At 45.2% G+C, this 24,383-nt stretch overlaps 2 protein-coding genes across 2 annotated transcripts; one reads left to right on the top strand and one right to left on the bottom strand.

Moving 5' to 3' along the window:
* Positions 1-1,978: 1,978 nt before the first annotated feature.
* Positions 1,979-4,364, bottom strand: LOC122874975. The gene is made up of 2 exons (XM_044193590.1): positions 2,827-4,364; positions 1,979-2,733 (listed from the first exon to the last, which is right to left on the bottom strand). Exons 1-2 carry the CDS (start codon positions 3,137-3,139, stop codon positions 2,429-2,431), a joined length of 618 nt encoding a protein of 205 aa, XP_044049525.1. The 5' UTR covers positions 3,140-4,364; the 3' UTR covers positions 1,979-2,428.
* Positions 4,365-6,264: 1,900 nt separating this feature from the next.
* On the top strand, positions 6,265-24,198 carry LOC122875285 (carbohydrate sulfotransferase 1-like). The gene is made up of 6 exons (XM_044194255.1): positions 6,265-6,643; positions 8,498-8,883; positions 15,660-15,873; positions 16,005-16,231; positions 21,421-21,638; positions 22,577-24,198. Exons 2-6 carry the CDS (start codon positions 8,536-8,538, stop codon positions 22,911-22,913), a joined length of 1,344 nt encoding a protein of 447 aa, XP_044050190.1. The 5' UTR covers positions 6,265-6,643; positions 8,498-8,535; the 3' UTR covers positions 22,914-24,198.
* Positions 24,199-24,383: the final 185 nt, after the last annotated feature.

A 24,383-nucleotide genomic window follows, 5' to 3' on the forward strand; every position in this document is an offset into this window, starting at 1 on the left:
GTTGGCAATTTTCTAGAACCCAAATGCAGGAACTCACAGGAGAAGGCTGGATGAACGTGACGGTCTTTATTGTGCAGATAATTATAGACAATGATAAATGCTGAATCCGGCGTCACCCGTGGCCTCCCCGCGGATCCGACTGGGCAGAGTCGGAGATGTGACTGACGGCACTCTGGACGGAGACGAGACGATCCCGGGCCAGGTGGGAGACTTGGGGCGGACGGCCCGGGGGCTGGACAGGCGCAGAGCTGGGGACCTCGGAGCTGATCTCCCAAGGTCTGTGATGGAAACTGACACCATCCAAAGACCAGACAGAAGACCGGCGGCGAACACTGAGTGTCACAGGAGGCCCGCGGCGAACACAGAGCCCTTCTGGAGGCCGGCGACGAAGACGGAGCCCTTCTGGAGACCGGCGACGAACACGGAGAGTCACTTGAGGTCCGTCGACGAACACGGAGCCCTTCTGGAGGCCGGCGGCGAAGACGGAGCCCTTCTGGAGGCCGGCGGCGAAGACGGAACCCTTCTGGAGGCCGGCGGCGGACGCTGAACCCTCCGGGAGGCTGGCAGCAAAGCCCGAGAGTCTCTGGAGGCCAATGGCGAGGACTGGCCCTTTCTGGAGGCCTGCCCATCCGCTCAGGGACCAATGGCAGTTCAGCGGGGCCGGGGACTGGCAACGAGACATCAGAGTGGGTAGCCGGCGACGGCAGGACATCAAGGCAGGGCGCCGAGGCGGCAGGGCCGGGAGCTAGCGACAAGGCGGCTGGACCTGGAGCCGACGACTGGTCCTCGGGACAGGGAGCCGGCGGCTGGGCCTCGGGACAGGGAGCCGACGACTGGTCCTCGGGACAGGGAGCCGGCGGCTGGGCCTCGGGACAGGGAGCCGGTGGCTGGGCCTCGGGACAGGGAGCCGACGACAGTGGGACATCAAGGCATGGCGCCGAAGCGGCAGGGCCAGGAGCCGGTGGCGAGGCGGCTGGACATGGAGCCGGCGACGGTGGGACGTCAAGGCAGGGCGCCGAGGAGGCTGGACCTGGAGCCGGCGTCTGGTCAGCAAGACGGGGAGACGGCTCCGGACCAAGGAGCTGCTGTGATTCAGCAGGGACTGAAGCAAAGAGCTGCTGCGATCCAGCAGGGACTGAAGCAAAGAGCTGCTGCGATCCAGCAGGGCCTGGAACCAGGGGCTGCTGCAATCCAGCAGGGCCTGGAGCAAGGGGCTGCTGCGACCCAGCAGGACCTGGAGCAAGGGGCTGCTGCGACCCAGCAGGGACTGGAACCGGCATGGCAGCAGGGCATGGGACCGGCAACTGGACAACAGGACTTTGTGCCGGTGTCTGGGAATCGTAACATGGCGCCAGGACGACAGGACATGGCACCAGCTTCAAAGCAGCAGGACAGGGCGCTGGCGACTGGACCTCTGGACATGGCGACGTCTTCCGAACCTCAGGCCTGGGAGTAAGGAGCTGCTGCCATCCAGCCGGGAAAGGAGTCAGCTGCGATCCAGCAGAGAGTTCAGGGAACTGCTGAGGTCCGGCAGAGAGTCCAGGGAGCTGCTGTGGCTCAGCAGGGACTGGAGCAAGGGGCTGCTGCGATCCAGCAGGGAATGGAACAAGGGGCTGCTGCGATCCAGCAGGGAATGGAACAAGGGGCTGCTGCGATCCAGCAGGGAATGGAACAAGGGGCTGCTGCGACCCAGCAGGGACTGGAGCCGGCGTGGCAGCAGGACATGGGACCGGCAACTGGACCATAGGACTTGGTCGGGGAATCGTGACATGGCGCCGGGACAGCAGGACATGGCGCTGGTGACTGGACCTCCGGACATAGCGCCATCTTCGGAACCTCAGGCCTGGGAGTAAGGAGCTGCTGCGATCCAGCCGGGAAACGAGTCGGCAGCGATCCAGCAGGGGCTCCAGGGGGCTGCTGAGGTCCGGCGGAGAGTCCAGGGAGCGAAGGCTGCTGCGATCCAGCGGCGGAGGCGAGGACAGGGTGCGGCTGCGATCCAGCGGCGGAGGCGAGGACAGGGTGCGGCTGCGATCCAGCAGCGGAGGCGAGGACAGGGTGGGGAAGACGAGCAGCTAGACAGCGGGGAAGGCTGACGACTGGCGGGTCGGGAGTCAAGCCGGGAACCGGGGGCAGACACAAAGCCCTGGGCCCACTCAGGAAGAGCATCCCACAACCAGGGCGTGCGGGAGACAGCATAACGCGCGGCAGCTTTGACAGTCAGCCTGGCATGCTCGCTGCTGGCTGTTCCCCAAATCTCCAACAGGCTAGACAAGTCCAACACTAATTCCCGTAGTTCATCTGCTCTGAGTTCTGCTGGGTCCATGTTGGCCAGATCGTTCTGTCGTGGGTTGGCAATTTTCTAGAACCCAAATGCAGGAACTCACAGGAGAAAGCTGGATGAACGTGACGGTCTTTAGTGTGCAGATAATTATAGACAATGATAAATGCTGAATCCAGCGTCACCCGTGGCCTCCCCGCGGATCCGACTGGGCAGAGTCGGAGATGTGACTGACGGCACTCTGGACGGAGACGAGGCGAGCTGTCTCCGTGCTGGCGAGCGTAGTGGGGAGGCAGAACCGACCAGGCGGAAGATCATTGGAGCCGGGCGTGTGGTGTGTTTGACCGGCAGTGTCCGGAGGCAGGGACCAACTGGATGGCGAGAGTGGCGTGGTAGTTGAGGTCCAGATGATCGGAAGAGCAGACTGAGGCAATGGTCACCGGCAGAGCGAGAGTCTGTAAGCAAGACAAACGGATTACTACTGCGGCAAGAAACAAAACCGAAACTTTTACATAAAGCGCTGCGGGAGCCGTTACGAATACTCGTACGGATGTACGGAGGGACGATCTGGTGCCGGAAGCATGGATGAGCCCAGTAGATAAACTGCTGCAATTGATGATGATGCAGAACAGGTGTGCCGGTAATCAACTGCAGCCGGGAGATCGGGGAGCCAGCCTGAACACAGACACACATCCACACAGACAGGGGACAGCCAGAACACACGAGGAGAAACAGGTATACTGAAACATATAAAGATCGGGGGGGCTCTGTGGCCCACCATGACACATCTGGAACACATGGAACTCTACCATACATACAGAAAGGGGGGGTAGCACGTAGTTTCACGTACAGTACGGTCATACATGAAAGTTAGGGTCTGGAAGTGTTGGGCCCAATTATGCTTTACATCAGGCGAGAGGACTCGAATCATGTTACCCACTGTTCTGTTGAAGCGTTCCATGCAACCATTGCCCATTGGTACAGTGTTGTCCAGGACTTCCTCACACCAGCAACCTTCAACAATTCACGTATCAGTTGACTTTCAAATGAGGCACCCTGATCTGAGTGGATCCTCTCAGGAAATCCATAAATGCAGAAGTACTTGTCCCAAAGCTGTAGAAGCTGTTGGAGAACATCAACAGCTCACGTCCTAGCACTAGACTCCCACAGGTTGTGCGTCTCAAGGATGGCAGGGACTTCCTCTTTGGAGAAGGACCGGTTCTTGACACATTCAGACACTTCCCCAACTCCACTGTCACAGCCATTTTGATTGTTGTTTGATTGTCTGAAGGCTTCCTGGACAGAGTCAGAAGAGACAGGGATTGTGTCCACAAGGACAGGTAAGGTAAGGGTATCGAAGCAACCTCTTTCCAGCAACTGACTTCATAAATGGCCGGCGGCTCAGTGTGTCCGCAACAATGTTCTTGGAGCCGGGGATGTGCTTGATATCGAATACATAGGACACCAACTTCACTACCCAACGCTGTTCGCATGCATCCAGCTATGGTTTTGTCATGATGTGTGTGAGGGGGTTATTTGTCCACACAGTGAAGACATGGTCCATGACTAAACTTGTCACACACAGACCAGTTTAATGCCAGGCCACACATTCAACCCCCTGAACCTGCGAAAGAACCCCTCCTAACCCATCCAAGGAGGCGTCAGTGGACAATACAAATGGGTGTGTGAAGTCTGGGTTGGGCCCAAACTACTGAAATCCCCAAAAGCCTGATGGTGATCAGGCGTCCAGTCAGCAGATGTCAACTTTGTGCATGGTCTTCCCTTGCGTCTCTGCTTCTAGCCAGCCAAGAGGTCAAAGAGAGGTCTTGCTATGGTGGAGTAACTGGGCACAAAGTGCTGGTAATAGTGCACCGTTTCTAGAAATAATCCGACACAAGACTGAGACAGAGTGACTCCATCAGGCTCCATTAGATCTGCAGTGGTCATTTTGCTGTCAGCCTCGACTTTGGCAGGATCTGTGGACACAGCAGTGCATCAATGACATCCCCAAGGAATTTCTCAGACCTCCTGAGCAGCCAGCACTTTTTTGAGGCCAATACTGTAACTGAACTTTTTATTATGAAACTGAGCCATTGAACTCAGTTTCCCACAATCCTCCAGGAATTTAATTTAATTGAATTCAATTTTATTTATATAGCGCCAATTCATAACAGAAGTTATCTCATTGCGCTTTTCCTACAGAGCAGGTCTAGACCATACTCTTTATAATATTAATTACAGAGACCCAACAAATCCCACCATGAGCAAGCATTTGGCGACAGTGGCAAGAAAAAACTTCCTTTTAACAGGCAGAAACCTTGGACAGAACCAGACTCAATGGTGGGCGGCCATCTGCCGCTGCCATGTTAGGTTTTGAGAGAGGGAGTCACAATGCAAAGACCACGTAGAATTTTTAATTTTTTTTTATTATAGTAGAATAGTAATTGTAGTGTTAATTCACACTCAATTCACACCTGTGTATGAACTCTTGTCAGTGTGACCTGTGACCTGTGATGTCACCAGGTCAATAAAAGGATCAGCTGGCCATTGTTCTCTCACTTTCTCCTGGAATTCTTTTCACTGCAACAGACAACTGCAGCTGTCTCCCTCTCAGTGTAGTCTGCCCAGAGCAGACACAGCAAAACCAAACTCTCTTTCATTACAGCAGCGATGCAAGGGCATGCCCAAGATCTCTGTAACCAAGCTGAGGTAACACTAGCGGCAGCAGCTACGACAAAGTTTGTGGGGATAACTTTTAACAAGCAACAGAGAGCCACTTAGCGCCAAGCTAACTCTAAGGAGAACAGACGGAACGACTGGTTCCTCCATCTGCACAATCGGAACACTGACCTTTCCCAGAACCACAATTCTTCCCCTCCTGGCCCACATCCACAACGGAACCACCAGCTAACAACGCAGCACCAAAGCAGCACCAAAGCAACATCTTTTATGGACTAGTAACGTGACAACTGGGAATAACATATAGCAAAGCATAGCGTAACACAACTAAGGCAAGGCAGGCAAACTGCACCGACCAGCCACTCTACAGCCTCTGTTAACTACGACTTTTATTTATTTAGGTCTTTTAATGAAAAAGTTCACTATCCATGACCGAAATTAACATGCATAAACATCAAATTCGATGGGAATGTAAGGCAATGAAAAACAATATGTTTGACAACCAAAAATAGCTACCGACTGCTTTCTACTGTTTCAAGTCACAATCACCTTCATCTTGGGTTTTAACTATATCTTTTAACCAGATGAAGGATTTTAGTCATTAGATGTCTGTCTTAAGTTATCAGAGAAAAGCTGAGCAAACAGCTCGGCTAGCCCCCGGGACGTCTATGATACGTCTGTATCACTGTGCTGCATTATTATAAACTATGATGAACTGTGGGTCACATCTCTCGCCCATGTAGAGGCGCTGTGTCTCCCTCTTCATCTCCTTGCAGTTCTCATCCAATAGTTCTGTGTTGTTGACTGTGTAGTGGCTGCTTTGACATACAATATGTTGGTGTTCAAGTTTGTGTTCAAGTTTGCTGTCTGCTGAAGTGTAAAAACGTTCTCAAATTATTGTAAATTGTTGTTAATACCTATTAGATATAAGTTATCCTGGCCATTCAAATTAATAACAAAAACATGAATATCGCGCACCATTTATTATGACGTCATTATATAATAATTATACCTTCTCTCAGCACCCTTAACTGTGACTGACTTCCAGCGTCCCTGGTTTTGAGAGGGGTGCTTGCGACAGTCACGGGTAGAGTAAGAAATAGTTTAATAGCAGTGGCTACATCAGGCACACTTGGTATTATGCAGTGGTGCTTTATGAATACAGGCGGAGACCCCCCCCCCGCGCCGGTATACTTTACGTGCCAGCCAGTATGGAGATGAGGAATAATTATAGCATCTAATAACTCTGTCAACATACTCATAGCAGTATAGCAGTGGGAGTATTGTTTTGAGATAAACGTGAAAATGTGAACCATAATGAGGGAGTGAGAAGGGGTGGAAAGAGACTGGGTAGAGAGGGGGTGAGAGAGAGAGATGATGATGTAGCAGACATCAGACAGACTGGTAAAGAGACCTGTACCGTTCACGTAGGCTACGTCATGTACTAGTCCAGCAGCAGGTTGGATGTGACTTCCGGTCGTCACGGTTTCTGAAACATTCGTTTAGGTCATATTTGGATTTGAATTGTCTCCTGTCCGAAGCGTTATGTCATCATTCTCCCTGTGTGGATCACAGACAGACGCAGATTGGTGTTTGCCCCAGCGGTGGAGCGACACAGCAGCGTTATCATGTCTCCGCCACAGCCAGCCCGTCGCCTCTTGCTGACGGCAAAAACACAGATGAGAGGTAACTAAACGCACCGTCAGGCCCGGTGTTCAAGGATGAAGCGGGCCTGTGGATGTGGTTGGAATGACGGCATGCCGACAACAAGCTCGCGTTGTGCCAGCATTAGCCAGCGGCGTTGTGAAGGAAGATGACGTTACATCTAACAGGATCTCTCTGATAGAGTGACATAATGACAGACTGGTAGCCTCTGCATTTTTGTGCAAATAGGCCTATAGTGCTGTAACTGGACTATTCTAGATAGATAGAATTACTGACAGAAAGGCAGAAGGGCAATAATAGAATTCACCCATTTAATTAATATGCCATAGGCCTGGCATAGCCAGGAATTAATGGGGGTTATTTCACACATTTCAAAATGAAATTTTAAGTTGATTTTCCTCATTTTCTTTAGGCTACTTGAGTATTTCAATTTCATGCTATTTTATACTTCAAATATTTACATTATTTATACTACTACATATTAGGGCTCCAAGTCGACTGATTGAATAAACAGTACTGAATCTACAGGCATAAAGTATGGAATCTACATTGATTCCAAATTGAAAGCGCTCTTTCTGTTTAATGTTGAATAAACATCTCTCTCTCTCTCTCTCTCTCTCTCTCTCTCTCTCTCTCTCTCTCTCTCTCTCTCTCTCTTTCAACCCAACCAGCAGGGTGGGTGGCCACCCACCATTGAGTCTCGTTCTGCCCAAGGTTTCTGCCTCTTAAAGGAAGTTTTTCCCTGCCCCTGTCGCCAAGTGCTTGCTCATGGTGGGATTTGTTGGGTCTCTGTAAATAATATTATAAAGAGTATGGTCTAGGCCTGCTCTATAGGAAAAGTGCAAAGAGATAACTTCTGTTATGAATTAGTGCTAAATAAATAAAACTGAATTGAATTGAATGTCACATTTTCAAACATGATTTCTCAATTCATCAGATCAGGGAATTCAGAAACACAAGTACTTAGTTTTTCATCCATCTTTTTGTTCAAGCAGTGGTCAACAGCATTTGGCTGCGCCCACCAAGGTCATTGAGTTCTGCTCAAAGTTCAACAAATTTTAACTTTCAGTGCACCCCGCAGACATCCGCACTCAACTGTCGCAACACACCACATACACATCCGAGATAATGTCAGATGCCTTTAGTCACTGCAGCTCAGATTTAGTCTTTTTTTTGTTTTTTAAGAATACAACAAAAAATATAACAGAAAACGAGATTAAGGGGACTGAAGGGGTAAAATAAATAAGACAAAAAGACAATAACTTGTCTACTAAGTGATGCTACAAGTAATAAAAGCGTGAGACATAACATGTTAATTTTAGTGACTGGTTTGTGGGTATTCATTTTGATAATAAATATATAGGCTTATTATTACCAATATTCTTATCAGTAAAGACAAATGACTTTAAGCTGCATTATTTATTATTTTGGCCACTTGGAGGAGGCTGAAACAAGCCAAAAACAAATAGACACATCTTTTATCAATTTTAACAGCTGCCTATTTACACATACAGCAGCCACAGAGCTTGTGTCCACCTGATAAATGTCAGTCCAATATTCACTCTCCTATTTGCTCTATTTTGGCCTTCACCAACCCCTAAGAAAAATATCTGTCTCTTTAGCTGCTAAATGCTCCACTTTGTTCACCAGGCTAGTCTCTAACTTTGTTTGCTGTTTGGTGCTGGGCAGGTAGTGTACAGTAGGTTTAACAGAGCTTTTTCATTGAAAACAACTGCCTTTTGCTTCTGAAAACAAGGTTGAAGAGAACAGTAAGAGTGAACCAAAATAGTAAAGAAAACAAAAGACAACAGTCTTAATATGTCTTTGTCTCCTGTCCTCCTTATGTATTTCTGTCTTTGACCCCTTTTCTGGCAGACAGTGCTGTGGCTTCCTAATGCATCTGTCCTGCCACCATGCAGTGTTCTTGGAAGTCCATGGTGCTGCTAGCATTAGCCTCCATAGCCATCCAGTACACGGCCATCCGCACCTTCTCCACAAAGCCTTTAAGCCTGCTGTGCTCTGTGGGCCTGGCATCCATGGGCCACACTATCAACTGCAGCCTCAAAGATCTGACACGATTGGGCCAGGAGACACTCGAGGGCTCGGACCAAGGCTGTGATGAGATCCTCTCACACATCCCTTCCTCCCCCTCCTTCTCCCTCCCCTCCTATAACAACAACAAGAGAACCCACATCCTCATTCTGGCCACCACACGGAGCGGATCCTCGTTTGTGGGTCAACTGTTCAATCAGCATCCAGAGGTTAGAATGTGATATTGATACATATGACCTGTTTCATATCAAATTATCATCTACAATTAAACAATACAATCATCAGAAATACTGTTTGTCATTTCAAAAACACTGAACTTGAACATGTTTTTTTCTGTTACTTGCTAATGACTTCCGTGTTAGGTAAACATTTGAGAATGTACTAAGAACCATTGCTTTGACACTCCAAACTAATATATCCTGTTTCTTTTGATCATCTTTGAAATGTGAATAAAACTTGATTGGAGTCTGCCTGTGGCAAATACATTTCACTGGACGTGATCTAGAAAGGTCTGTTTAGGTGTATATCAGTGCTAAAATCAAGCTGTACAATGGCCACTGACATGATCGGATTAACCCCCTGGGCTAAAAAGAACTGTCGGGCCCTCTGGACCCCCTGTTGGGTTGCAGTTTGGTTAAAAAAACAAAAAAAACAAACAAAAAAAAACTCCCAGGCCAAGCATCTAATATATATATATATATATATATATATATATATATATATATATATATATATATATATATATATATATATATATATATATATATATATATAGGCCTGGGAGCTTGAGGGTTCTGCGCAGTAACTTTGCTGTTCCTAGTACTGCACTTTTCTGGACCGAGATGTCTGGTGTTCTTCCAGGGATCTGCTGTAGCCACTCCTCCAGTTTGGGGGTCACTGCCCCGAGTGCTCCGATGACCACGGGCACCACTGTCGCCTTCACCTTCCAGGCTTTCTCCAGCTCTTCTCTGAGCCCTTGGTATTTCTCTAGTTTCTCATGTTCCTTTTTCCTGATGTTGCCATCACTTGGTATTGCCACGTCAACCACAATGGCTTTCCTCTGCTGTTTGTCCACCACCACGATGTCTGGCTGGTTCGCCATTACCATTCTGTCAGTCTGAATCTGGAAGTCCCACAGGATCTTGGCTCGGTCATTATCTACCACCTTTTGAGGTGTTTCCCACTTTGACCTCAGGGTTTCCAGTCCATACTCAGTGCAGATGTTCCTGTACACTATGCCAGCCACTTGGTTATGGCGCTCCATGTATGCTTTTCCTGCCAGCATCTTACATCCTGCAGTTATGTGCTGGATTGTCTCAGGGGCCTCTTTGCACAGCCTACACCTTGGGTCTTGTCTGCTGTGGTAGATCTGGGCCTCTATTGCTCTGGTGCTCAGGGCCTGCTCCTGTGCAGCCATGATGAGTGCCTCTGTGCTGTCCTTTAGTCCGGCCCGCTCTAGCCATTTCTTGATATCAGCCACTTCAGTTATGTTCCGGTGGTACATCCCATGTAGGGGTTTGTCCTCCCATGATGGTCCCTCCTCCAGCACGTCTTCCTCTGTTCCCCATTGCTTGAGACATTCCCTGAGCACGTCATCTGTTGGGGCCTTATCTTTGATGTACTTGTGGATCTTGGATGTTTCATCGTGGATAGTGGCTCTCACACTCACTAGTCCACGGCCGCCTTCCTTACGGCTAGCGTACAGTCTCAGGGTCCTGGATTTGGGGTGGAACCCTTCATGCATGGTGAGGAGCTTTCGCGTCTTAACGTCTGTGGTCTGTATCTCTTCCTTTGGCCACCTTATTATTCCCGCAGGGTATCTGATCACTGGCAGGGCGTAGCTGTTTATTGCCTGGGCCTTGTTCTTGCCATTGAGCTGACTTCTTAGGACTTGCCTTACTCGTTGGAGGTATTTGGCAGTTGCTGTTTTCCTTGTTACCTCGTCGAGGTTGCCATTTGCCTGTGGTATTCCAAGGTACTTGTAACCATCCTCAATGTCTGCTATTGTTCCTTCTGGGAGTGAGACCCCTTCTGTGTGGACTACCTTCCCTCTCTTTGTCACCATTCGACTGCACTTCTCAAGCCCGAATGACATCCCAATGTCAGAGCTGTAGATCCTGGTGGTGTGGATCAGTGAGTCGATGTCCCGCTCGCTCTTAGCGTATAGCTTGATGTCATCCATGTAGAGGAGGTGACTGATGGTGGCCCCGTTCCTGAGTCGGTATCCATAGCCAGTCTTGTTGATTATTTGGCTGAGGGGGTTCAGACCTATGCAGAACAGCAGTGGGGACAGATCATCTCCTTGGTATATGCCACATTTGATGGATACTTGTGCAAGTGGCTTGCCATTGGCCTCAAGGGTGGTTTAGTCTCTTAGAGTCCTGTTGATGTTGTACATCTCCAAGCATGCAGGGATCCGTGTGTGGCATTGAGTCATAGGCTTTCTTGTAATCAATCCAGGCAGTGCAGAGGTTGGTGTGTCGGGTTCTGCAGTCTTGGGTGACTGTTCTGTCAACCAGGAGTTGGTGTTTGGCTCCTCTGGTTCCTTTGCCAATGCCCTTCTGTGCTTTGCTCATGTATTGATCCATGTGTCCACTTATCTTAGTCGCGATGATGCCTGACATGAGCTTCCATGTTGTGGAGAGACAGGTTATTGGCCGATAGTTGGATGGGACTGTACCCTTTGCAGGATCCTTCAGGATCAGAATTGTGCGCCCTTCGGTAAGCCATTCAGGGTGCGTCCCATCTCTTAGCAGCTGGTTCATTTTTGCTGCTAGGCGCTCATGGTGTGAGCGCCTAGAGAAGTGAGCTTCTTTAGCCAGTAGGTGTGGATCCTGTCAGGGCCCGGTGCTGTCCAGTTCTTCATACCTGAGACTCTTTCTTGGATGTCTGCCGCTGTGATGGTGACTGGCTTCTTTTCAGGGAGGTTGCTGTGGTCCATTTAATTTGGACCCCCTCTACGAGACAGGTAATAATGAAAGACCTGCCTCGAGACCCTTATCATTCAAGTTTAAGTTCTTTATTTGTCATATGCACAACAATTACAGTGAAGCAGTCGTTGGCAATGAAATTCTTGTTCGCAGGCTCCCTCCAACAATGCTCATACAAAAATGTAAAAAAGAAAATCACACAAGTAAATGAGAAATGAGAAAAAGATAATCTAAGACAAGACATACATAGTGCAAAAGTTAAAACAGGAAAAATGCACGTAAATATATACACTGTATACTGTACATACTCCCATATACACATATTTATAAGGTGTAACAGTGCAAGTAAAGTGTCATAGTGGTGACCTTGAGAGCTTTACGACTGAGGGCAGTGCAACTGCCATACCAGGCAGTGATGCAGCCAGTCAGGACACTCTCAATGGTGCATCTGTAGAAGTTGCAGAGTATCCTGTAGTGGAGCCTCCACAGCCTGTGGAGGAAGAAGAGCTGTTGTCTTGCCTCTTTTATGATGGTATTGGTGTGGTGAGTCCAGGTCAGGTCCTTGCAGATGTGAACACTGAGGAACCTGAAGCTGCTCTCTCTCTCCCATTGATGGAGAGGTGAGTGTGTTCTCTCTGTCGCTTCCTGTAGTCCACCATCAACTCGTTTGTTTTGTTGACGTTGAGATGGAAGTTGTTGTCCTGGCACCAACATGTCAGGGCTCTGACCTCCTCTCTGTAGGATGTCTTGATGTCACCGTTAGGTCAGCAAATTTGATAATGTTGTTGGAGCTATGTGTGGCCTGCAGTCAAGCGTGAACAGAGAGTACAGGAGAGGGGTGCTGGTCTTGAGAGGATGTAGTGCTGCCTATTTGCAGTCACAGAGGGCGGTGTTGAGCCCAAGGTCTCTGAGCTTGGTGACGAGCTTGGATGGCACAATGCTAGACTGTAGTCAACGAACTGCATTCTCACGTATGTGTTCCTCTGGTCAAGGTGGGAGAGGGCAGTGTGGAGGGCTATGGCAATAGCATCGTCCGTTGATCTATCTTGCCATCAGGTCCAGGTGCCTTTCCCTCGATATGACTAGTGGGCAGGGGTCCTTGACCTTTTGTACATCCTTAGCCAGGGAGCTGCCTTCAAAGCATGCATAAAAGATGTTCAGTTCATCTGGAAGAGATGTAGACATTATCTCAATACTTCTGGTTTTCCTTTTGTAGTCTGTGATGGTTCTTAATCCAGCCCAAATGTTTCTAGAGATGGAGCCCTGGTAGTTAAACTCCACTTTGTCCCCATATTGTCTCTTAGCACTGGTAATAGCTCTCTGGAGTGCATACCTGGACTTCCTGTACTCCTCCAAATCACCTGAGTTGTAGGCATCGGTTCCCTGTTAATCCAAGGCTTCTGATTCGGGAATTTCTGTACAGTAATCCTTGGTACAATGTCATTGATACATTTGATACATGTAGCCAATGACTGCATCCGTGCATGTGTTAATGTTGTTGTCTTGAAACACACCACTTCGTAGTGCTAAAGCAATGATTTAAGGCAAAGTCTGATTGGTCAGACAACTGCTGAATGGTCTGACCAGTTCTGTTTCTGCCTATAGGACGACAGAAACAGAACTGAGATGTAATCTGATTTGCCGAAAGGGGGGTGAGGGTGGGCCTTACAGCATCTGACTTGAGTTCTGTTTCAGTATCAGATGATAATGGGCCTTAGTGGGACATAGTGCCAAAACCGAAGCTCAAGGATTGTTCGATACCGACTTCAAACTTGGTAGCTGTAAGTTTTGCCATTTTTATGTTGCTTTACTGTTTATTTTACTGTTTATTTTGCAGGTTAGCCTGTTGAACTTGGTGTTAGCATGTTGCGGGGGCTAATGTGGCTAGCATCTATTGTACTCCCACAGGCTAGGACAATACTAATGGCAACTTCATACTGCAACAGCTGGCTTTGTTGTTACACAAAAGACCCCTCTGCAACAGCTGGCTTTGTTGTTACACGAAAGACCCCTCAGCTCTTGCCGGTGTTAGAGTGAAAATAGGTAGAATCATGTTTTGAGGGGAGTATCCCTTTTATTTTTGTAACACCGTGTTATAACCGTCATGTCATCTAACATTTAACATCTCACTCTCTCTCTCTTCTGTGTTTCTTTACAAAATGCATCGCAGGCCATTTTGCGTCATCTGATCGGCTCTTCTGATTGACTTTTGTAGAGACTATTTCAAATTTAAAATGGCCGATTACGATCAACCGGAGAATGCTTAGATCATGTCATGATCATTTAGGAAAAAAATGTGTGTTTATGTAAAATGCGCCTTATAACAACACAATTTTAAAAATATATAACTGCAACATGGAAAGGAGCATCAAAATATGTGCTGTGCAGCTCGGTCCAGACTTTTCATGTGTGAAAATTGGTCTAAATTGAATGAAATTTGAATGCTGTGAAAACTTATAAAGGTTTTGGACATAATTCAAAATGGTAGAAAGATTATGCCAAAAAGATGTTAAATTACCCTCAGAATCCAGGAAAAAAAGAGTAGAAATTGGAGAACCTATCAGAAGAGCAACCATCTCTGTAGCAGTCAATCAGTGAGGCCTATGTAGTAAACTGGGTAGTCAAGTAAAAGACATATGACAGCTCACCAGGGTTGGTCTGTATGTATGTTTAGAATAAAATTTTGATTTGAAAGTGAGGAAATGTTGCACATAAACGTTCCAAATGTTCAGAGATTTTGTCTTTGCTGCTACATGAGCTGCTACATTATTTGAGAGCGCCTGAGAGGTATCCTAACCCAGTAATGCAGGAATTATACAGTACTTGTGTCAAGATTAATATAAACATCTCTGCAGATATATGCAGAGTAGGATGTTATGGAACATAGAAGAAAAGAGCCAAGCAAACACCTCTGAATGACAACACCTGTGACCTATGACCGTTCCCTTCTATGCAAACACAAGCATGTTCTAGTCTTTACGAGTCACCAACTGATGGCTGCACTATATACACAGAAGCAGAAAACACACAATTTTCAAGGGAAATATATTTTGGAAATGTATGACAGCATGGTGTTAATAGTGACACTGACCTCCTCAAAAATTTGGTCACTTCTCTGACTTATAAAATTACACTTTATGAAAGAAAATATATTACTATGTTTGTTGGCTGGGAAAATGCAGCAGTACACAAGTGATACTGTAACTTGGGCTCATCACTGCCCACAGTAAGTGTAACACAGCCCCGATAGCACCAGACTTAGTGAGTACTCTAACAACCCCCAAACCATTTGCCATAAGCAAGCTGCTTTTATGAGGATTTTGGGCTTACCTGGGTGTTGTGTTCAACTGTAAATACAGTAAAAATAAGTAGTATTACTCTTGGACTTTCGTAAGAAAATGGCCAGGCTCAATGCATGACATGAAGAGAGACTTTGATAATTGAGTATGTCCTTAACCTAACTTATAAATGTTCTACCTTTTAAATATCGCAACTGTATATGAAGAGCACATAATGCTAAAAGACCTGTGGTAAAGAGAGGGATCATTCAGTGGAAAAGGGGATTCAGCTTTCTTCGTGGAAACAGTGGATACTCCCCGAATGAGCTCATCACGTGTGTCATTCACAGCCTGTAGAATTTTGCACAATATTTGTCATTTAGCAAAATAAGGGTAGCTATCTGGGTGATGTTAGCTACATCACAGGTTGGTTATTAACAAATATTATGGCAGCTCTGCATTAGTATTGATGTTTTCAAGTTCAGACCTTCCTCTTCTTTCAAATTCTGCATTAATGTTCAGTTAGGTTTTGCAGAATATTGTTCTTTGGAGGTTGGAGCATTCCCAACAAATACACAGAGCCAGGGTGACACCATTGAGCCACTTGATCAGTAAGACATGATAACATCCACTAAAATACGATGGTTATTTTGTCCAAAGAGGAACTAAACTTTTATTGATTGCACCTTGAAACATCATTCTATTACACAGTTTGTATGTGTGGAAGTGCACTGTCAGTCACTATCATATATTGTCTTTATATTTTTCATATCCAAGGTCTTCTACCTGTTTGAGCCTCTGTACCATGTCCAGTTAGCGCTGCTTCCTCGGCTGGCGCAGAGTCGGAGCGTGGCTGAGAGGAGGGTGATGCTGGGAGCAGCCAGAGACCTGCTGAGGTCTCTGTACCACTGTCACCTCAACAGTCTGGAAAGTTACATACGACCCCGTCCTGCCAACCACTCCACTTACAAGCTGTTCAGACGAGGAGCTAGTATGGGATTTTTCTTAGCACTTTGTCTCATAATGATATTGATACTACAGTAATGTTTTATGTATGTACTGCTTTTGCAAAGCATTGTCGTTGTGTTACAGTTTCGTACATTGTCTGTGTCCTGTTTTTAGGCCGATCTCTGTGCTCCCCCCCTGTATGTGAGGCTCGTCTGGGGCCAGAGGAGCAGAGCCTGGTGCTGGCTGATGAGGGGGAGTGTGTGAGGAGGTGTGGGCCGCTCAATGTGTCATTGGCTGCTGATGCCTGTAGAGCAAAGCGCCATGCAGCCATTAAGACGGTCCGGATTCCTCAAATCAGTAACCTCAGAACGCTGATTGAGGACCCAAGACTCAACCTGAAGGTAGAGAAATAATTGCAACTGTTAAAGCTGCAAGCAGCGATGAACAGGCCCTCGCACCATTCAATTTATGATCAATCTTTGAACAACTTTCATCTCGAAGGTCTATAGCTTGCACCAACCAAATTTGAAGTTGATCTGATTAATTCTCTAGGAGGAGTTTGTTGAAGTATGGAGCCTGTAAATAGCGAAAAATACCCTAAAAATGCACAGTAAATTTAAAATGTCTGACTTCTTGTTGGTTTTAGAGTGTTTCTCCAAGATGCTTTTTTTAAGTCTAGAGATGATACATCTGCCTCCCAAATTTCATACATCTAGGTGAAATGTATCGCGGCAGCGGCTGCTTCGTTGAAGTTTTGTAGGGGGCGCTATTGAGCCATTTTGCCACACCCAAGCCCCAGACTATACCAATAAACAAAACACACCCTTTCTGACACATTTGCCAAGTTTCATGAGTTTTCGACTATTCCTAACCATTTTTAAGGCTAAAAGTCATTAGGGGACACTATAGAGCTGATATGAAACATAGCGCGAGGGCTACTACATTGAAATTTTGTAGGGGATGCTATAGAGCCATTTTGGCATATCCAAGACAGAGACAACAAAATACATTGCAGAGACAACAAAATACATCACTCCTAACCCATGTGCCAAGTTTCGTGAGATTTCAATCATTGTTAGCCCCTCAAAAACAGCTTAGTTTTTAATGGAGAATAATGCGTCGCCACGGCAACGGCATTTGATGAAAAGTCACAATCTTTACTACTGAGCATCATCAAGGTCTTAAGGGTTTTCTGCCCAAATTTGATATGGATCTGCTTAATCTTATTTCCTGTTGCCAGTAGGTGGTGCTATGAATATGACTGAATATTGGCCTGTTGATGTATTCAGGCAAACGTGAAATCTGGAAAAAATTTGACGATGTGGAGGGGAGTTACAACAGTTTCTTTTTTCATGTCAAAACATCGAAATTCGCCATGACACCACAGAGATGCCTTTCAACAAAAACTCAAGTATAAAAGTATAAAACATGTCATTTAATCACAAAGGTCTTTAGATTGCCCTGCGGAAATTTGAAATTGATCCAATTAATTCTCTAGGAGGAGTTTGTTAAAGTATGGAGCCTGTAAATCGCAAAAAATGACCACCAAATTCAAAAAGTCCAACTTCCTGTGGGGTTTAGGGTATGCGTCCAGGAGGCTTTTTTTAACAGCGAATGTTCACAACCATCAGGCACTGCACGAAGGAGTTAAATATCACTTCCTGCGTCCACTATGTGGTGGTTGAGAACACGCACTAATCATAAATGATGTTGCCGTATATCAAGTGTACACCACACAATGTAAATTTCATGTAGATAAGATGATGTTTGTTACATGTGGCTTGCTTCCTGTTGCCAGTAATTGACTAATTAATATGACTATGACTCATGAATGTCACATAAGTGTTACTGAGAGTGGTCCATCAATAACCATATGAAGTTTGAGGCTGATCAGTTGAAACATTGCTGAGTTATTCCCACTTCCTGTTAAGCATGGCGTCATGCGTCTGCCATGGCGACCCTGTTCGACACATCAACAGATGTTGCTGTATATCAAGTGCAGACCATGTAGTTTGTATGATGATTGTCACATGTGGCTTGCTTGCTGTTGCCAGTAAGTAGCGCTATGACTGTCACTCATGAATGTCACGTAAGTGTAACTGGGAGTGGTCCATCAATAACCCCATGCAGTTTGAGGCTGATCAGTTGAAACATTGCTGAGTTATTCCCACTTCCCAAGGACACTTCGACATGTGGGCTGAGGGAAGCCGGGATCGAACCGTCAACCTTCCACTCTACCACTAAGCCACAGTCGCCCGTGGAGAGAGGACAGTCCCCTGAGGGGCCCCAGTGTTGCTGACCACGCTGTCCGACACACAGTGCTGCAGATGCACATGCTGTGGTCTGCCAGTCAGGTAGACAACAATCCAGTACACGAGGGGGGCATCCACCTGCATCGCTGCCAGCTTCTCACCCAGCAGTGCTGGCCGGATGGTGCTGAAAGCACTGGGGAAGTCAAAAAACATGATCCTCACCGTGCTTGCCAGCTTGTCCAGGTGGGTGTAGATGCGGTTCAGCAGGAAGATGATGGCATCCTCAACTCCCAGCCGGGGCAGGTAGGCGACGACACCATCATCTTCCTGCTGAACCACATCTACACCCATCTAGATTGGCTATAACTCAATACTGACATAGAAGTTCTCAGGCTGGGACTCTTATCAAACATGAAATTTTGGGCAGATCGAAGAATGTACACTCAACTTCCTGTTTCATGCCGAATAATGAGCCATCATGGCAACGGCTTTTGATGAAAACTCAATGTTAAGCATCATCAATTTTGAGGTGGATCTGGTTAACCTATTATGAGTCATTTTTAAGAGTATAGGGCCTGTTACTTCCTGTTGCCAGTAGGTGGTGCTATGACTATGTCTGAATATTGCCATGTAGATATCATCAGGCTGGGACTCTTATCAAACATGTAAAATTTTTTTAAAAATCTGACAATGTGGAGCTGAGGTAGCACTGTTACTAATTCTGGAACAAGGTGGCACTGCTACTAATTTTGAAACCAGGTGGTACTGCTACTAATTTCGGAACCAGGTAGCGCTGTTACTAATTTTGGAACCCAGAATTCGCCGCATCGCCACTGCAACACCGCTTGAGATTTAGTGTCACAAAGGTCTCTAGATTGCACTGTGAAAATTTTAAGTTGATCTGATAAATTCTCTAGGAGGAGTTCGTTAATGTAGGGAGCCTGTAAATGCCGAAAAATGGCACGTTAAATTCAAAATAGCTGACTTCCTGTTGGGTTTAGGGTATGACTCCAAGAGGCTTTTGTTTTAGTCTTAGATTCGTACATATAAGTGAAATGTACCGCAGGGGCTGCTTTGTTGAAATTTTGTAGGGGATGCTATCGAGCCATTTTGCCACACCCAAGTCCCAGACTATACCAGTGAACAAAACACACCCCTTCTGACACGTTTGCCAAGTTTCATGAGTTTTCAACCATCCCTAGCTGTTTTGACGGCTAAAAGTCCTTACGTGACGCTATAGAGCCAACGTGCCAACCCCAAGCCCAACATTGGAATCAAATGAAAGTATTTACCAGTTAAAGTCTGGGCGCAATGTTTCGTGACTTTCGATCCGATTAATTCTCTAGGAGGAGTTTGTTAAAGTATGGACCCTGTAAATGGTGAAAAATGGCCTAAAATTGCACATTCACTTCAAAATGGCTTCCTGATGGGTTTAGGGTAAGGCTCCAAGAGGCATGAAAATTTCACATAAATTAAACGATTGTCACACAAGGCCTACTTCCTGTTGCCAGCAGGTGGCACAATGACTATGACTCTTTAATGGCCATGGACACGCCCTTCGACGATACTCAAGCTTTTGATAACTTTTCATCACAAAGGTCTTTAGGTTGCTCTACGAAAATTTTTAATCGATCCGATTTATTCTGTAGGAGGAGTTCGTTAAAGTACGGAGCCTGTAAATCCAACGTCAGAATCTGATGTTACTTTCTATCCTTCTATAAATCTGTATCCTTCTGACATATAAAATTAAAGCCATGAGTTTTCGTCTTTGGTTCAGTTGTGTGGATTCAGCACACTAAATTTTTTAAACCTGCAATAACTGATTTTTTTTTGGCCAATTGGGGGTAGTGGAAACAAGTTGTGATCACCTTTTATGTTGATATGGTGAACTTGTTAGCAAACAGTTGTGTATTTATACTGTACATTCAGTAGTTTTAGTAGTTTTAGTTTTAAGAGCTTGAGACGTGACTTGGACTAGCCCTCTAAAGATTTGAGACTTGACTTGGACTTGTTTCAAAAGACTTAAAAAGAACTCTAAATCAGATGCGTTGCTGCCAACTGTGGTCCATATAACAGCAAAAAAAATAAGAACCAAGTTGTAATAACACATAAGTCTTCTGTCTTCTGGGTCGGCTGTGGCTTAGAGGTAGAGCAGGTCGTCCACTCATCGGAAGGTCTGCGGTTCAATCCCAGCTCCTCCCAGCCCACGTGTTGTCAAGAACTGAACCCCAAATTGCCTTTGGTGTGTGTGACTGAATTAGTTTCTTTGTACTGATAACCTGCCATCAGTGTGTGAATGGGGTGAACGTGATATGTAGTGTGAAGCGCTTTGAGTAGTCAGAAGACTAAAAAGGCGCTATAAAAGTACAGTCCATTTGCTCACAATATTCTCAGTCTCAAATATCTCAGCTCATTCAGTGTGTAAGGAGGAGGTATTTATTAAGTATGTTCACCTGAAAATAAGAATTGTTGTGCATTACTTTAGAATAAGCCCTTTATATCTACAAAGGGAGCGGGGCCGCCATGTTGCACCGCCACGTTTCTACAGTTGCCCAGAACAGACAAACCAAACACTGGCTTTAGATAGGACCTTATGCGTTTTTCGCGAGTTTCACGGCCACCGTAATTTCTCCTACATGCTTGGAAGGGGAGTATGAGGTGAGCGGTATTCAAATGATTGCAAACTGCAATTTCATCGCTAGAAGTTACACACTGGACCTTTAATACTTAATTTTCTCAAAGAGTGGAATAACATGGCTAAACGTTTCTGCTACTTGTGTGTACTTGGCAAAACGCTCATGAATCTAAATGTCTCTCTTAATATCAAATGCTTAAAACATAAAAACTAATTGACTTGTGTCAAATGGTTAAAAAAAAATTAGGTTTGTGGCTGGTGGAGTGCCACATGTGCACCCTCTATTGGCCAGTCGCCACTGCAATAATGTACACTTAACTCTAATCTATTGTCCAGACAAAAATGGTAATTTGAACATCTACAATTCCATGTCAACTGGGCAAACTTCATGTGCCTAAAAGCTCCAGAACAGCTACCAAATGGACTTTGTAGTGTAGGCCCAGGTTGTAATAAACTGGAATTATCCTTTCATTTTACTCTTCCTATTACATCCACCACTGTAGTGCTACTGCAGGTATTACTGCTGCTATCACTATTAATATTTCTTCTACCACTTTTACCACTAGTACTAGAGTACTGTTGTTAATGGGAGCTCATCCAGAAACCTTTAAAGACATGCTGGTGTATGGAGACATTCAGAGACATCTGTACTACCACAGTGTATTCCTGGTGAATATGTTTCATCATCATTTATCATCATCAGGTGGTCCAGCTAGTTCGAGATCCACGTGGCATCCTGGCATCTCGTATTGAGACATTTCGAGACACTTACCGGCTGTGGCGTCTGTGGAGAGTGACCGGACGTCGACCCCTCAACCTGGACCTGGGACAGATCAACACAGTGTGTGAGGACTTCCTTAGGTCTGTGTCGACAGGCCTGGCCAGACCTGCCTGGCTTAGAGGGAGGTACATGCTGCTCAGGTGAGAAGGAGAGGGATTGTTGTTCGCAGTGTAAGCCTTAGTGCTCTGATATATAATGCCAATATCAAAACAAAGAAAAGTCATGTGTAATGCCATTATTCCATGCACATTGCAATCTAATATACATAGTTATCTTAGCCAGTAACATGTTGTTTTAGATGGAATTTTTATTAATTAATGAAATAAAAAAATGTATTTGGTTATGCTGTAGAATTCAGAATGGGAGAGCAGGGTACAACTGCATTATTCTATACATTATAACATAATATATATATTTAACGCTAGCCAGTAACGGTTTTAGATTAGATTTGCTGTCATTTAGGATGGAAGAAACATGTCTTTAGAAATGACGATGGTGACTGAAATTTAGGCACGTTTACAGCCTTTACTATACTGAGAGTTACAGTATAGTAAAGGGCTCGAAACTAACTTTTTCACCACCTTCCCAAAACTCAGAAGGGGGAGTGCTATCGTTCCACAGCAGCCACACTGACAAGGCTGCCTGCAGATGTGTCTGCAGACATTTTTTTTAAAAAATCGGCCTCGTGAGCGCAAGCATTGCCAAATAATCCGCCAGATTAATCAGGTTTACGTTTTCATGACAAGCAACTTCTTGCGGCCATGAGAATAATTACTGTCCTCTGTAAGAAGCTAAAGTTAATGTACCATCATTTAATACCGGAGACTGCCGTTTGAGTCCTGTGTCCCAGGAACAGTCAACATTGTTTATGTTTCTTGTTTTTCCAATCACAACCACAATCTGTTCGCTACCTTCACCATGTAGTTTTAGTTGTGTAAACCTAACTAAACCTTAACCATATAGGTGACAGATCAGAAAACAGTCTATACAACAGTCTAATATTATTTTGTGTTTTTATTTAGTCTTTTTTGTTCTTTTATACTGAGTGATCCTTTCTCCCTTCCCTGTCCTTGGTCAGATATGAAGATTTGGCCAGATTTCCTCTTCAGAAGACCAGGGAGCTCTACAGCTTTGTTGGTCTGGTTCTGGACCACAGTGTGGAGGATTGGATCATCAACAACACCCGGGGCAGCAGTGATCTGTCATCCCAGCAGAAGTTCACCACAGTTCGGGACTCTGCTGCTAATGCAGAGAACTGGAGAGTGAAGCTGTCCTTCGACATGGTTGTTTACACTCAGACTGCCTGCCAACCAATCCTTGAGCTCCTTGGATACAAGACAGTCTTTCACCCCAGAGAACTGAGAAACCTCTCACGCTCTTTGGTGGAGGACAGGATGTTCCTCCCATTTTTTTAAACAACTGATGACATACATACATCCAAACAAGACAGTACTGTAGTTTATGAAGGAGAGATTATATAGTCAAAGCTGTTTGACTGACTGATCTTGATGTCCTCACTATGTCTGTGGTGGAAAAAGAGCTGTGTCCGTCCATCTGTTTAAAACTGAAAGTTAAAATCAACTTAAAATGTTATAACAAATGTTTATTGATTGAATAATAATAACAAGAACGTTTTGTTAGTGATACGTTGTTTTAATGAGAGAAGTTTCTTGTAAGGAGCAGCTTTGGCTTAGTGGTAGAGTGGGTCGTCCACCAATCGGAAGGTCGGCAGTTCGATCCCTCAGTCCACATGTCGAAGTGTCCTTGTCCTCCGAGACGCTGAACCCCAAATTGCTCCCGAAGGCTGTGCCTTTGGTGTGTGTGAATGATTAATTAGTTTCTTCGTACTGATGAGCAGTGTGAATGCGATATATATTGTGTGAAGCACTTTGAGTGGCTAGAAAGGCGTTATACAAGTACAGTCCATTTACCATTTGTAAAAGCTAATGTTTTAACGAGAGAAGTTTCTTGTAAAAACTAATTGTGTAATGTAAAAATAATTTGGTCCCTTGGTACGAACTAAGAACACGAAAAATATGTAATTATAACAAGGAAATATATTGTTATGATAAAATAACTACGATATAGATATGATTACGATAATTCATTTAATTGTAAACCCCCCCTCCCCCCGATTTGTAATGAACAGTCACGTCATCAAATGCCTCCAAAAGCTAAAAGAAAGCTAATTTCTCCTCTCAATATTCAGTAATAAATCAACTCCGAAACACACTGGATGCAAAGCTGAACACTTCCAGCTTCTTGTACATGACAAGTCTCTGGCGCACTTTCTGTATCGCTAAGTGTAGGCCTACTGTGTTTTACTGTACATTCACCACTGGTTATCCTCTGAACCCATGACTCACTAAGGAGTTAATGCTGAAAATACAAAGGAATACTCAGTGTTTTATCGTTTTGTATAGACTGTTTGCCAGGTTTGTTATTTAGATACTTACAGGTCCATGTACGTGGTCATGTACCCTCTGTCCAAAGCTGTGCTCAACTTGTTTGATAACAGGATAAACAAATATACAATGCATTATTTTGTTTTTTGTGTGAATTAAAAAAACGGAAATCCATATGCTTTTCCCGTTTTTGTCTTCAAATCAGCAATTGTAATAGAAGTTAAACAAAAAACTTAATTAATTTGTGTGTCTAGTAGTTATTAGTTGTGTGTGTAATAAATGTTTCACGCATAAAGTTGTTGCCCTTCGTTTTCTGTAACTTACTTTTAGTCACTTTACGTATTCGTTCCTTACTTCACCTCTTGCTACCTGATTCCAGGTTAATTTACCCACAGACTAATTTGTGCATTATCTCTTGACTGATCAAGAGAAACAGCTTAGTTTAAAACTGAGCCAAATTTTAACTACATGCAATGGTGG

Source organism: Siniperca chuatsi, linkage group LG4, assembly GCF_020085105.1.
Source record: "Siniperca chuatsi isolate FFG_IHB_CAS linkage group LG4, ASM2008510v1, whole genome shotgun sequence".
Classification (NCBI taxonomy): Eukaryota; Metazoa; Chordata; class Actinopteri; order Centrarchiformes; family Sinipercidae; genus Siniperca; species Siniperca chuatsi.